This window comes from Xenia sp. Carnegie-2017, unplaced genomic scaffold (assembly GCF_021976095.1).
Source record: "Xenia sp. Carnegie-2017 unplaced genomic scaffold, XeniaSp_v1 HiC_scaffold_16, whole genome shotgun sequence".
Classification (NCBI taxonomy): domain Eukaryota; kingdom Metazoa; phylum Cnidaria; class Anthozoa; order Malacalcyonacea; family Xeniidae; genus Xenia; species Xenia sp. Carnegie-2017.
This window is the reverse complement of record NW_025813469.1, coordinates 10,541,758-10,556,866: the sequence shown is the minus strand read 5'-3', so window position 1 is coordinate 10,556,866 and position 15,109 is coordinate 10,541,758. Positions and strand designations below refer to the sequence as shown.

General features: G+C 34.6%; 1 protein-coding gene across 1 annotated transcript; it reads left to right on the top strand.

The window, feature by feature from the left end:
- The first annotated feature begins 5,208 nt into the window (after positions 1 to 5,208).
- Positions 5,209 to 14,317, top strand: LOC124436039 (transmembrane protein 161B-like). The gene is given in 11 exon segments (XM_046985966.1): positions 5,209 to 5,213; positions 5,284 to 5,382; positions 6,228 to 6,324; positions 7,997 to 8,139; positions 10,518 to 10,669; positions 11,554 to 11,614; positions 11,719 to 11,865; positions 12,038 to 12,163; positions 12,220 to 12,394; positions 13,194 to 13,290; positions 13,949 to 14,317. Coding segments are annotated over 11 exon segments (1,320 nt in total). The 3' UTR covers positions 14,167 to 14,317.
- Positions 14,318 to 15,109: the final 792 nt, after the last annotated feature.

Genomic DNA, 15,109 nt, shown 5'->3' with positions numbered 1-15,109 from the left:
TGCGTTATAAAACAATGAAATGGTCGAAAATGGAACTATGCTTTTCTATAATAGACCGGTCTGAAATGGCATCAACACATGCGCACAAAAGCAAGTTACAAAAGCAAAACGGCTAGCGAGCGTAAAATTAGCTGAAAAAGAGACATTACGCCAATGAAGATTTTTCGTGATTTCGTGCCGCTCCCATGTAAACATGCGACAAATTCCGATTTTCATCCCGGTTTCACTTCGTTCCGGTCTCATGTAAACAAGGCCTTATACTGTACTGAAGTTCAAAACTATATTCTTTTTCAAAATAATTGTAAATTGGGCACTACAATAGTCAGTTTCGGGAAGTTCTTTTTGTTGAACTGATGTTACTTGCATTCATCACAAAATGGATAAGAACATTCAATTGCATCCTTGACGAAAAGTGTTTTCTTGCCGGCATTTCTCTTTCAATGTAAAAATGATATCTCTGACAAATTTTATTACACCTAAAGTTCATGTGAACTCCGTGTTTTAAAAATTTTCTGTAAATTTCTTTTGTCTCTGAGCACAAAAGAAGAAAATTGTCACGGAAGTTTTTTCCCAATTTCCGTTCCAATTTGAAAACGCGAATTTTTGTTTATGTTTATTCAATATATGCAGCTGACTTCTTAATTTGCATTTTTAATACTAATTTTGACATAGTGAGCAGTTTAGCTTCTATAAGAAATGTCAAAGTCATTTGACGTAGAATGCTCAAATTTGTTCGATGTACAAAAAGAAGAGAAAGTGTAGCTTTTGTGAAGATGAAGTTTTAATTCTACCCGAAATGCTCAGATCTCAACGATCTAATCATCATTTTTTTTGTTATCTGCATCGAAAGGTTTCCAAAAAGTTATTTTGAATACGTCACTGATAAGGTAAATTACACCTTCGAAAAGAATATTGCTGAATTACTTAATTGTCAGCTTTTAACCTATATAGATCGAAGTGTCGATGAACAATATTCTTTAATTGTGTCTAGGATTTAGCAAAATAAATTATAGCTGTTAATTTTAAATTAAAATTACCTCCTTTACAATGTCATTGATGATAAATATTCATTTAGTAAAATCTAACCAATCAGTACACATTTGTTTTTTTTCCTGACCGCTAAATTTCCAATGTTGGTAAAAATAGTAGAAATGCCACATAGCAACGAATCAATAAAACATTTCTTCAGTCACGATAATCTTTTACAAAATTTAGTCTTTTTGCAGAACTTTCTTTACAATTTTGGAGATTTATGTTCTTATTCACGTTAGCTATGTTGATTTTAAGAACTATGTAGTCTTGCAATGGCTAAAGTTCATAAAAAACATGCAAATTTAAAAATCTTTTAGTGCGGGGTAGTACGGAAGCCGGAAGTTTTGCATTTAACCGATGTTTTATAAACATTAAATAGCGTAGAGTTAATGAGTTTAGTAATAGTTGCTAACTTGAAGAAAATTATATTGTTGTCGGCATTTTCTTCCAATAAAAGTTAGTACATCTTATAAAATTATGGATTTATATCCATGGCAACTTCCTGTGCTCACATTTTAAGTAAATTTCTTTTGTGTGTGAGAATGGAAGAACAAATTTATCGCAGAAGTTTTTCTCCTAGCAGCTGTTCCGATTTCAAAGACTTTTCTAGTAGTTTATTTGACGTAGCGTCAACAAACCTTCTTTTGTAGCTGGTGAATAAGGTATTTGCGTTGCGACGAGGTGTTATGAAGTTAATATTTTCGAGAAAACACTTGATACAAGTGTCTTATTTGTAATGTACATATACAGGTGGCAGTCTCGTATTGAACCGACCATACCTGCTGTCTTCCCAAAATAAAGGAGAACTAATATCATGAGTTCAGCAATACTTGAAAAAAATTATTTACTTCCGTATGCATTTTCTTCCAATAAAAATAAGTTTATCGAACTTTATCAAAAATAAGCTTCCGAATTTATCGATGCTCGTTCATATCAACTACAATTTTTTTGTTCTCCATATTTTTGTCTGTGATCATAAAGTATTAAAATGATCACGAAATTTTTTTGTAGCAGCTGTTCCAGTTTCAAAATATTTTTGTCGTATTACAAAAACTTAAAATTTATTTTGAATGAACGATGGTAATAAAGGTTTCTGGTTGCAATGCAACTATTTAAGATAGAATTCAGAAGACGAAGGTTTCTATAATATTTATTTTGTTATGTCTCAAGTAAAAATGTGAATAAAACAATGGCATGATAAAGTAATCTCAATAAAAGTGCGTCGCGACGAGAAGCGAGAGTTGGCGCTTACAAAATCAAATGAAATATTTAGACTGTGCTCAAAACAAGACAAGCTCCTGTCAGAATTTTTCACTGAAATATCTTTTGCCAGTTTTATCGTTTATTGCATTTTGCTTTTATTTAGTTTCTTTGAGGCAATGAATGCTTTTCATCTGGTAAATGCTAAATACTCATCACGACACATTCATTATATAAAGAATAAGAAATAATTTCACCCACCTTCTACTTAACTATGTCTTATAGTTTTTATATAAAGATCACTGACGTTTATATTTCTTCACCAAACACAAGCTCCGTGTAATCTTCTCTCTCCAACCAAAAGGATTGAAAGATAACAAACAGACTCGCCTTTCTTTTTTTGCCTGGTAGAGATCACGTGCATAGGCAACGCCAATATGTGAACCAATAAAATAATTGCTGTGGTGATTTTTCACGCATGCGCTAAAAACAATGAAATGTGTCAAAATGGAATTATGCTTTCTTATAATCGCTTTAACATTTGGATTGTTTGAAAAGCAATAGTGCCGACATTCTGTTGCATTTGCCTAAAGTTTTTCATTACGAAGTTTGTAAATGTAGCTGTAAGAGAACTACAAATTAAACACAACAATTTCTAAAACACAACAATACATAAATCTTAATTAAATATTAAACGTGCAATGAAAGGTAGCCCACCTTAAAAGGAAATTTACCGTATGTGGAAAATTAAATATTTAAACCTGCTGCCATATATCGATATAGATCTAAGTAAATCTTTGATCAATGCAGTGAATTTCTGCATTTGTTATTCAACCGTGTCTTGTGAATCTGTGAGCCTGTAGGACCAAAACATTGCATTCCTTTCTATAGGAACTCTACTTGATCTATTAAGGTTCCTTCGAGATTAGTACAAAGGATATGATAGTTAAGGCTGCATTCGGAATACGTTTCAAAGAAACAAATAACAGCTGTATTATGGTCGCTAAATTTATGACCATCTTCTCAGTAAAGTTTAGAGGGTTGAGGAAAGCATTTGTTTGAAAGTCCGGCAAATTTATTTGCTATTTTATCTATTCTCTGGCTTCGCCTTTCTGCCTGTTGTTGCAGCACTATAACATTAGAATTTTTGACTGTTTTTATCTCAAAAGCTTTGTTGTTTCGGCATACTTCATGCCATCTTCTATGCGAAGTGAATAAATAGAATGGTTATAAGACATTTAAAATAGACGACAAATTTTTTTATAGCAAACATGTTTCGGCATACTTAGACACGGCTCACACAGCTTACCATATAAGAAGCAACCTTATAAGGAAATTTATCTAGACAAATCTTGCATACAGCAATGTGGATCAAAGAAAATCATAAATGCTGGCTTTGTGATTTAATTCCGAGTCTTTATATAAGTTTGCTGGGATTTTTATTTTGAAGTAGTTCTCGTGAAAGACAAGAAGGGGTAGAGCGTCGTTGGTTTCTGTGGAGAATAAATTCAAGATGTGTTGTTAAACACAGCATTTTAAACAATAAATTATAGATCATTTACAATGGCAAATATCTTCCGAAATTTTTCTTAGAATGGACACCTTATGCTGCTGCAAAAACAACAATCTCCCTTTAAGCGGTCTTAATGCTTGTGTTTGTTTTTTCAGCAAGTTTTACGTAACTCAGTGGTTGATCAGCGATTTTGCAACATTTTCTTTCTAAATTTATCGATTCATGCTGCATGTCAATATTGCAAATTCATTGTTGCCGCATTTATTATTCATTTTAAGAATGTAAACTTCAAAACACTTTCAAACGGATTAAAGGCTAGGTAGATTTTGAACCTCTAAATGGCCCAGGAAAAGATCTATGCTCCTTTGGAAATATGTGTAAACAAGGCAATACAATGTCAGTAGTGGGAAGTTTTGTATTAGCAGACGATATTTGTCATCACAACATTGACAAGACTAGAGAGTTCATGAGTCTAAAAATAATTTTCCAGGATGTTCTTCTGCTAACTTTAGTTTTTAATTTGTAACCGATTCGTTTTTTGTTATTCATAACTTGTTGGATTTGTTAAGTTACGTTGATCAACAGGTTATAAATTTTTTATAAAGTTCATCATACTAGAAGGGAAAGCTGCAATTTCAGTTTTCATAAACTATTTGGAATCCTCGAGCATATTCAACAACATGAATTTCTGGGTTTTACAGATCATCTTTGACTCGCCTGACGCCAAGGATGTTGCATTGTTAATTTTATCTTGTTGGTTGAACATTAGTAGATGTGTTTAACAAAAAAGCTATATAACTTGCGAGAAAAACTTTTCATGGCACATCAATAAATTGGTGCAGCAAACCAAAAAATATCTGAAGAAATTGTCAGCCAAACTTGTTGCTAGAAGTTGCTTCTGATTGAACAAAGCCTTTACGATGGTTTGTTTTTGTGGTGTACTCCTACATGTACGGGCTAACATTTTAAGGGGAGCAATCTAAACATTTTCAATCTGAAATGGCTTAATTCACCAAACTTTCCTGCAAATAATGCCTTTCTAGCTTTGTCTGCCCAAGGTTTTAGGTTCCTGCTCCCACCTAATATGCATATGAGAATACTTTAGTCATGTTTGGAACTTTGCACTCAGTCAACTGCTCTTATAAACTTAACCATTTCTTAATCTCCCCCTCCCTTCTGGCTTTGTCTGCCCAATGTTTTAGGTGCTTGCTCCTACCTAACATGCATATGGGAATACTTTGTCATGTTTAGAACTTTGCACTCAGTTAACTGCTCTTATAACCTTAAACATTTCCCAATCTCTTCCCTCCCTTAAGAAATAATACTATACATCATAGAAAATATATCTGGGAATTGGCCTTTTTCCTTTTAGGCACTGTTTGGTATACAGGTTGTCCTAACGTTGGTGTAGCATTGTTTCTTCACAAATTTTCACCATATATGTTGCTGGCCAGTTGATTATTATGCAGTGGGTATGTTGTCTCAAGTGTTTGTTTTTGACATTTTCTGTTGTAATTTTCACATATGTCTTTCCTTAGATGGGTACGTCATGTACCACCCTCTGACACAGAGTTGAGAAAACTCCTTGGTAAAACACAAAGAACAAAGTCAAATAAAGCTAAGCGTTCTGATGCAAGGTATTAATTATAAAGATTTGTTTTCACATATTGTTGTTGCATTTCATTGTTTTTTTTACATTGTTACTATTGCTACACTTTCGGTACACATTTTGCGATATATTTTTGACATTTTATAAGGGCCTGTACAGTATGATATAGCTTTTTCAATATATCTTACCTTGTATACTAATTCACTTTGTTTTAAAAATTATCTTCATATGAAGAATGGGCCAGTCTGGCTTGGCAAGATTTCCCCCAAATGAAGCAGTTTCTCCTCATTAAAGGTCTTATTTGAAAGCATAAAATGGGCTTGCCAGGCTTAACTGGGCTGGAAGTGAGGAGACTGTGCATGCTGTTGTTTCACATGTTTATTCTAATATGGCGGCTAATTCAAAAGCGACAATAATCATTTGAAAAAGAAGTTTAAAAGTTTTATCTAAGTATGCTGCATTGTAGCTTGTACCATCATGATTGTGGTTTCAAATAAAAAAAATCGTGGAATGTTCAAGTTTAAACACATTCAAATATTAGCACAAAATGCGACAAATTAATATTTGAAAATGTTGGAATGTGCAAGTCTAAACACATTTGAACTTTAGCACAAAATGGAACAAGTATTGACAACATTTTAGAAGGGGGACTGACAACATTTTAGAAGAACCAGCCTGTCTTATACAACTTCAAATATATATTAGCCTCTGGCAAACTGGCCAGCTCAGCCAAACTGGGTTCGCCTTTTTTATATGAACAGGCTCTTACAATTGATCTGTTATTCTCTTGTCATCTTGTCCAGGCTAAAATCAGCATAAACTAAGCAGTTGTTATTCATAAACACCGTTAATGCTTCTCCTTTTGTTCTGTAGGAAAAAGGAAGAAAATAATGGAGCATCAATTCAATTTATATCTTCTGAGCCGTTATCCATACCTTGCAACATGAACATTCAACTAAGAACAGTGAATGTAAGATTGCTTTTTAATACCTGAAGTATATTTCAAATTTGTCTCATTTTAAAGTGCATATGACCTCATCATGGGGTTTTATTAATTCCGACACATCTCAAATAGTGATTTGACAACTTTAAGAAAATGTGCATTTCCAAAGCTCTAGTGGTTCAAAGACAGATTTTGAAAAAAATGGGTGAACCTTATTGGAATGAAACACAAGAATATATAAATATGCGTTGAACTTATAATACAATATACTTTTCTTGTACCTATGCAGTGTTTAAAAAGTTATAAACAAAACATACTTTGCAAAAAATCTATTACAACGTATAATTTACAACATAATTTCTACATCGTTGTTGAAAGTGCATTTCTGGGATCCAGGACTTTGGGTGCGCCGTCGTTTTCTGATCCTGTAACTGAGTTATATTATTTTTGATATTTTTTTTTGTATGTAGAAAGTATTGTAGAAGTTGTCAACTAACTTTTTGAGGACTGTAAGAATAAATAGCCTCAAAATGTGGTCATAAGCAGTGTCTCTTGTATCAGTGGTTTATTCAGTCACCGCGTGTATATACAGGGGGGTTGTAAGAATCGGGGGGTAAAGTCTTTCTTGTTCATTGAGCATATGATTTTGAGGCAGGGGGTGAGGCTTTGTTTCATTGACGTAAATTATGAATGCGATTGTGATTTATAAACTGTTTAATCAGGAATTGCTTGCCCGAGTTTGAAAAAAATTCGGATTTTGTTGTGCTGTCAATCACGAGATAACATTCTTACATGAAGTCCTTGAACTAATGAAATCTGTCTTGGGTAGTTTCACGTGTAAGTAATAAAACGTATAATGAAACATGATTTACCTACATAATACATTGCCATATGTGAGATTACATTGCTGTGAATTTTGTTGTGCAATTTGACAACTATATTATAATACTCAAATATGACCAAACTCTGGTCTCAAGCAGGACGAGTGAACGCCCGATAGGCGTCTTGCATGTCTTGTTGCTTGCAGACAACCAAGAATATCTTCATTCATTTACTGGAGGTTGTACTTAGCTTCGAAAGCACTATCCACTGCATATTGGCTATTTTAAGTGTTTTAAAATAGGGTTGTTATTGTTTCACAAAATAAAACTATGTTTTCATGTTATATGTCTTAAATGGTTTATTGTATTGATTGTCGTCTTTAAATAGTAGTTTTTCTGCTTTTAAAGAGAAATTTAAAACAAACGTGGTTTTCTTATATGGTGGAAAACACTATCTAACTTTTCTCCCACAAGCTCCAATGACAATAGTCAAAAAATAGCTACATTCCACAACTTTTAACATTGTCTTTATGTAATAAAACTCTTGCACCATCCCTCTTTCATTCGAGTTATTGAAAGATGACTACCCCCCAGTAAATACCCCATTACATCATAACTTCAATCTTTTGGCATAGTAAGTCGATGTGTAATGAATCTTTGTAACGCCCCCCTTTCTTTTCATGTATTTGAAGATGACTACCCCCCCCCCCAGTAAATATGCCATAACGTCATAACCTCAAGCTTTCAGCATTTTCGATATGTACTGAAACTTTGCACCATGCCCCCTTTCTTTCGAAGTATTGAAAGTTGGAAACTCCCCTCAATAAATACACTATAAAATTATATTGTAAAACTAACATAAAACACTTTCCCATTAGGTTGATGAAACAGATTTGATATTTCAATGTTATTATACAGAATACAAGTGGCTCGTTGATTTTGCTGTGTCTGCCGTCATATTCAATATCATCATCGAGGGGATTTCGTGTTTATTTCCCGCTCTTTACGTAACGACATCAGTGTGACGCCATTATGGAATTTCTTGGGCATATTTTTGCAATGTATCCTTTTTAATGAAACGAAAGGGATCTTAAGCTTGACTTAATGTCAGCCTTGAAAACGAGGTCGGCCCGATTGTTGACTTTCAGTCTTCAAAGTCGGCAAATTTATGCTGACCTTTCATTTTATTGCAGTAAAATCCGCGATATTTTTGTTCATCGTGTACTGTAAAAACCTTTCTAACAGTTTGAAGATTGAGTTCAATATTGCGCGTTCTAAGCACTCAGGCTAATCAAAAGCTCGTCAATTATGAAGACAAACTGCTATGGTGGAAGTCCGGACATTCGTTTCGTTTTCATTAAGTTTGCAAATCATCAAAATTGTTATCAAAATGTTATCAAAAATTTTTATGACAGAGACTTTACATTAGAATTTTTTTTGCATATTTTTCCGGGCTCTAACTTGGTAACTTTGGTGTTAACTCGACTTATGGATGGTTGGTTCTGTACAAATGCGATATTTTAGGTTAAGTTTGCAACCTAACATTCCGACATAAAAATTGCCAGCAAAGTTTGGCATTTCTTTCGCCGATCTTACTTTCGTCTTTTCTCGTGCTTCAAGCATTTATTAAACACTCACGAAGTTCCGTGGTCAGTTCTTAAAGCTAAACACTCACGAAGTTCCGTGGTCAGTTCTTAAAGCTAAACACTCACGAAGTTCCGTGGCCAGTTCTTAAAGCTAAACACTCACGAAGTTCCGTGGTCAGTTCTTAAAGTTAAACACTCACGAAGTTCCGTGGTCAGTTCTTAAAGTTAAACACTCACGAAGTTCCGTGGTCAGTTATTAAAGCTAAACACTCACGAAGTTCCGTGATCAGTTCTTAAAGCTAAACACTCACGAAGTTCCGTGGTCAGTTCTTAAAGTTAAACACTCACGAAGTTCCGTGATCAGTTCTTAAAGCTAAACACTCACGAAGTTCCGTGGTCAGTTCTTAAAGTTAAACACTCACGAAGTTCCGTGGTCAGTTCTTAAAGCTAAACACTCACGAAGTTCCGTGGTCAGTTCTTAAGTTAAACACTCACGAAGTTCCGTGATCAGTTCTTAAAGCTAAACACTCACGAAGTTCCGTGGTCAGTTCTTAAAGTTAAACACTCACGAAGTTCCGTGGTCAGTTCTTAAAGTTAAACACTCACGAAGTTCCGTGGTCAGTTCTTAAAGTTAAACACTCACGAAGTTCCGTGATCAGTTCTTAAAGCTAAACACTCACGAAGTTCCGTGGTCAGTTCTTAAAGTTAAACACTCACGAAGTTCCGTGATCAGTTCTTAAAGCTAAACACTCACGAAGTTCCGTGGTCAGTTCTTAATGTTAAACACTCACGAAGTTCCGTGGTCAGTTCTTAAAGCTAAACACTCACGAAGTTCCGTGGCCAGTTCTTAAAGCTAAACACTCACGAAGTTCCGTGGTCAGTTCTTAAAGTTAAACACTCACGAAGTTCCGTGGTCAGTTCTTAAAGTTGAACACTCACGAAGTTCCGTGGTCAGTTATTAAAGCTAAACACTCACAAAGTTCCGTGATCAGTTCTTAAAGCTAAACACTCACGAAGTTCCGTGGTCAGTTCTTAAAGCTAAACACTCACGAAGTCCCGTGGTCAGTTCTTAAAGCTAAACACTCACGAAGTTCCGTGGTCAGTTCTTAAAGTTAAACACTCACGAAGTTCCGTGGTCAGTTCTTAAAGTTAAACACCCACGAAGTTCCGTGGTCAGTTCTTAAACTTAAACACTCACGAAGTTCCGTGGTCAGTTCTTAAAGTTAAACACCCACCAAGCTCCGTGGTCAGTTCTTAAAGCTGGTCGTGCTATGTAAATATTTCTGTGTTTACTGACTGTAAAATCACAAGATTTCTAAAGAAATAAAGAATCATCTCAAATGTTCATAACAGGACCAAACTTGCTGACTCGCCACTTTACTAGAATCAAAGATTGATCCACGAGGATTTTTGCGGCTCTTCGATTTATTGAGCGGAAGGCGATTGCTGTGATGGTTGAAAATCTCTTTGTTCGATTGAATAGACAAAAACGTTCCTTCACTATGTCGGTCGACAGAATTTATCTTTTTTAAAAAAATATAGACGGGGGCAAGGACTAATGGTATGCGGAGCCGAAGATTGTTAATGGTTAGGCCCACCCCCCTCTCAAGCGAAGTACGATCTCTTCTCATTACCTAATGTATTTATTGTATTGAAAATGCTTCTCTGGTATTTTTGTGACCCTTGCGTAATGAAGGTATTTATGTATTTTAAATTCGAGTCCAGCCTTCCCCAGAGGTAAATAAACACGACACATGGGACAGTGACCACCCCTCCTGTAAGGTTTTTATGCTTTCCTTTACTCTACATACAGACGTGTTTTGTTTCTGCTCACGGCTTCCTATTGGTCGGGTGATGATTCAGGAGAAAAATTTGTCTGCTTGACATTTGGTGTTTTTTTCTTTGTTCTGGCGATGGCCATTTTGGTAGTCGATGAATCTATGTTGGAGTTCAATTTGGACTCAGGTAATCTTTTAATTTAGTTCGTAAACTTTTTCTCAAATATTTTTTTAACATAAATATCACTGAAATGAGCAGAAAACTGTGAAATCATTGTAACGCGTAGAATGAGATGTCGTTATTAGATGAGAAAGTGCAGCGAATTATAAAGGATTGGAAGAAAATTATTTTGTGTAGGTTCATTTGGGTCAGATTTGATTTGCTTTTCTCTGAGATTCACTTCGGATCATCTCACATTGATCCTGATTTACAATACTTCGGATTTAAACTAAACTAACTTAACTAACATTCACAGTACCGTTAATTGACCTTGTTTTTTTGCTTGTAAACAAATCCTTAAGTCTTGGCACAGTATAGGAATATACGGTAGCTTCACTTCGCTGTGCAATTGGCTGCATATAAGAAATTAGTTTACTAGCTGCCGTTTGCCATATCGTCAATCCTATTGGTCACACAATGCAATTTACTGACTGCCACTATGGTATCACATGCCTAATAAGATATGTGTGGCACAAAATGATTCAATGGAGTGGCTCTACAGTATGTTCTCTATACTGTGGTCTTGGTAAGTCTCTGTTAGCCTGCTCACGGGTCTTTCTGACCTTCAAATCAGGCTTCATCACTTTCACTTTGTTTGTTTCTTTTACATGGAAATAACAGCTATTGTTTTTTTACGACTTTCGTGGACAATGGAGTTCTTCTAAAAAGTTAAAATAACTGTACTTTAAAAGGTGTCTCCTAGAAGCAAGATTCTGTATTTTGCCAAATACCGACGAAATCTTGTCTTTCTAATCAAGAAACATTAGTAGATTTTCACTTACTCCGTTTTATGAGCTTTCAATCTACTCCGAATCTTTTTCGTCTCATGTTTGAGTCGACCTTCTCTTTAGGTTACGAAATATTCTCTGAAGAAGCTGAATTATTTTTGAAGAAACAAGGATTCACACGAGAGTAAGTCAATTCCTGACGACACGAGTCTCATGAACGCGACATTTAAATTAAAACCATAACGAAGCATTACTGTTCTTACACTTTGTCTTAATTATCTTCAACAGAGGTGGATCCGCTCCAATATGGATCTTTAAACTCGCGCTCGCTGTAATCTCGGGAATTATCGGAGCCTTTCTCGGCTTTTCTGGCATTAGAATATCAATAATGTTCTTGGATTTGATAGAGCAATACAAATCTAACAGGTTGCTTCTGTAAGTAGGAATAATTGTCTAACAAGTTTCTTCTATAAGTAGTATGTGTAGCGTTAATGACATTAAATATTCATCATAATTAAATTGTGTTTATGAATCCGCTTCACTTTGTCGTCATGTATAGAGATAATGGATTTAATGTACGACCGCTGACCATTTTTTAAATTTTTAGTGTCCTTTTTTATGTAAATTTCTTCGCTCCTCTTTGTCTTGTTTTATTGTGGATCAAACCCTTGGCTCGCGAATACTTCGCGAGCAGAAATAATTCATTTTCGTAAGTGAAGAAATGACTTCCCTCGTTCTTCTCATGTTTTTGTAGCTACTTTCTTAAACTAACGTTTGTGTATTTTATAGAGTATCGGACTCAAACTTTGATAACATTCGCATTGGAGTCATCTTACTTTGTTGTCTTATGCGGTTTTTCCTTACCAAAATGCATCTGCAGGCTTTCTTAGACATCGCCAAAGTTAAAGTGAATAGAATGAAAAGGGAAGCGGGCAGAACGAATAGTTCTGCTTTGCAAAAAAAGGTAAAAATTTTGTTTTGTTTTATTCCCGACACTATTTCTACTTAATTTACGATTTTGCGGAAGCCACATTTTGTAAAATATTTGTTCTTCGACCGATGGACTGCGATGAAACATATTTAATTTTTGTTCGCTACAATTTAAATTAAATGTTTAGATTTGAATGGAAATTCACAGTTTGTTACGAAATTAACGATTCGACATTTTACTACGCTGGTTTTTGATTTTATTGAATTATTTAAGGCCAGTACGTGTATTTTTTTTTACAATTAAAACGAATTTCCAAAAGCAAACAGAAAAATTTCCACAATGCAAGAAGCAGAACAAAAAACATTTAAGAATACTCGTCGGAAGAAAAACATTTGGAAAGTGAGTTTTATTTTCTAAACATTCCACGCGTGTTTCTAAAATTCTCTAGAAACAGATTAAACATCAATAAATAGAACATCAATGTTCCTCATGCATGTGTTGATGAATGTGTTAGTTGCTGTGTTAAAATTTTATTTTGAACTATCAAAGAAAACAATTATTTCTTGAAACTATATAGAACTATGCAAAATGGCGTCTTGGTAAGAGTATTTGCACAATGAAGAAATGTAAATATCTCTAAATAGAAGTAAATTAGCATAATGAAACTGAACTAGTTGTTAAGTATTTTTAAATGATCGTTGCCATACAGTCAGAAAACTGTTATGTAGATTTCTGTGTTTTTATTATTAATTTTACCTAATATACATTTCGCCATATCCTTTATTTTATAATGTTCACTTTCAAATATCGGTGTATTTTTTGTATTTTTTAGATTTTTAGTGTTTTTTATTATTTATCTGTGGCTTCTCTTCAATATTTGACTCCAGTTATCCTTTTGGTCTTTCTGACGATATCTTTAAGAACAGCAGGTACATATTGTGATTATTGGGCATTCAATCCAACCATAGAACAGTCCTCGTCGCTTACGACTGACTGCATGATGATGGGTAAACTAGGTAGTCTTTAGTTATTCTTTAAGAACTGCAGGTGCCTATTGGGATTATTGGGTGTACTGGGTAGTCTATAGTCATTCTTTAAGAACAGCAGGTACATATTGGGATTATTGAGTATACTGGGTTGTCTTTAGTTATTCTTTAAGAACAGCAGGTACATATTGAGCTTTATTTGGTATTTTGGGTAGTCTTTGGCTTTTTAAAAAACAACTGGCAATATTGAATTTATTGGAGATGCTTGTTACTTTATCGTACACAAATCATTAACGATTCGTTGAATTCCAGCTACCTGGGCTCATATCGTCAATTTCCAACTGTAGATTAAAGGGACCGCTGACCAGTAAAGACAGGAGCTACAGCCGCCCCTTCACCCACAATAATTTCTACCTTCACTTGTAAACATTGCAAATGCGTTTGTTTTGAGATTGTAAAGGGATGGGCCTCTTTTCCCTTCCTCAATAAAGATCTTCCTATGTCCCTTGGTTGTACGTACTTTGTTGCAAATAAAAGTTTCTCCGTTATATTGTCGAAGACAGTTAGTACAACTATTGTTATAAATGCATTTTCTTCACAGGTACTACCGACTGGGAGTCGACCAATGCTTTAATGAAACGTCTTCAGAAATCAATGCTCGTTTCAAATGTCACGGTGAACGCTGTTCAAAATCTACGTCACGTGTTCGTGTCGGAACTTGTCAGAGCTGTGACGTCATATTTCACGTGGTGGATATGCCTGGCGATGTTTATGACGTCTGCTTTTGGTGTTGTCTATCATCAGGTGTTTTATGTATAGATGTGTACAGTGACGGTAAGAAATATGGTTATTTGTATTGGATTGGGATGGATTATGTTGAAGTCGGAAGCTCTCGGCAGAATTCGTAGGTAACCGACTTGTTGGCAAATTTTATCATAGCTTACTCAAATTTTATCAATCATAGTCTGGGTAATACAGTAGCGCTCTGTAATGTCCGACAGGCCAATTTTGAGGATTTTTGGCAAATTAGCTTTTATAGATTTTGAATACTATATGAACAAATCGCCGTGCTATAGTTATATTTTATCAATGAATATTGGATAATCATCACAATCAATATTACTTTTTGATTGTGTTCATCTACGTAACACAAACTTTGAATGTCAATTGTTGTCTTTTTGTTTTACTTATGCAGACTTTGCTGTCTTTTGCTTTGCAACTTCCTTTTAGTATTTTGTACATTTGAGATATTTAACAATTAGATTACTAGCTCGAGATATTATGAGGTGATAGTTGATAATGGCGAAGCCTGAATCAACTTCTTACCTCGGTGGAAATCGAGAACAAATTCGTGAACGAACTCCTCTCGAATTGTCTTTTCAAGTAAACAATCAAATTCATTGTATGACACTAAGTAAAACGCTAGACAGAAACCATAATTTTCTGCTACTTGCTATCTAATGAGAATTCAATAGGAAGTATAATAGCCAATCAAATTACAGCATTTGCTATAGAATAAGAGTAGTATTCTCGTAATTACCAATTAGATTACAAGCAATCAAATGGTTTATTAGCAGAATCATCTTAATATTCATGAAGAAAAAGGTTGCTAGTATAATTTTCATTAATTTATTGTTTTGTGCATATGTTGTTGACATCTCTATTAAAAGCGAACGAATGTTACTCGATACATATAAAGTTATTTTAAAGGAACTTTTTTTATTTTATATTTAAATATCTTTAAGTCGAATTTAGTGGCAAC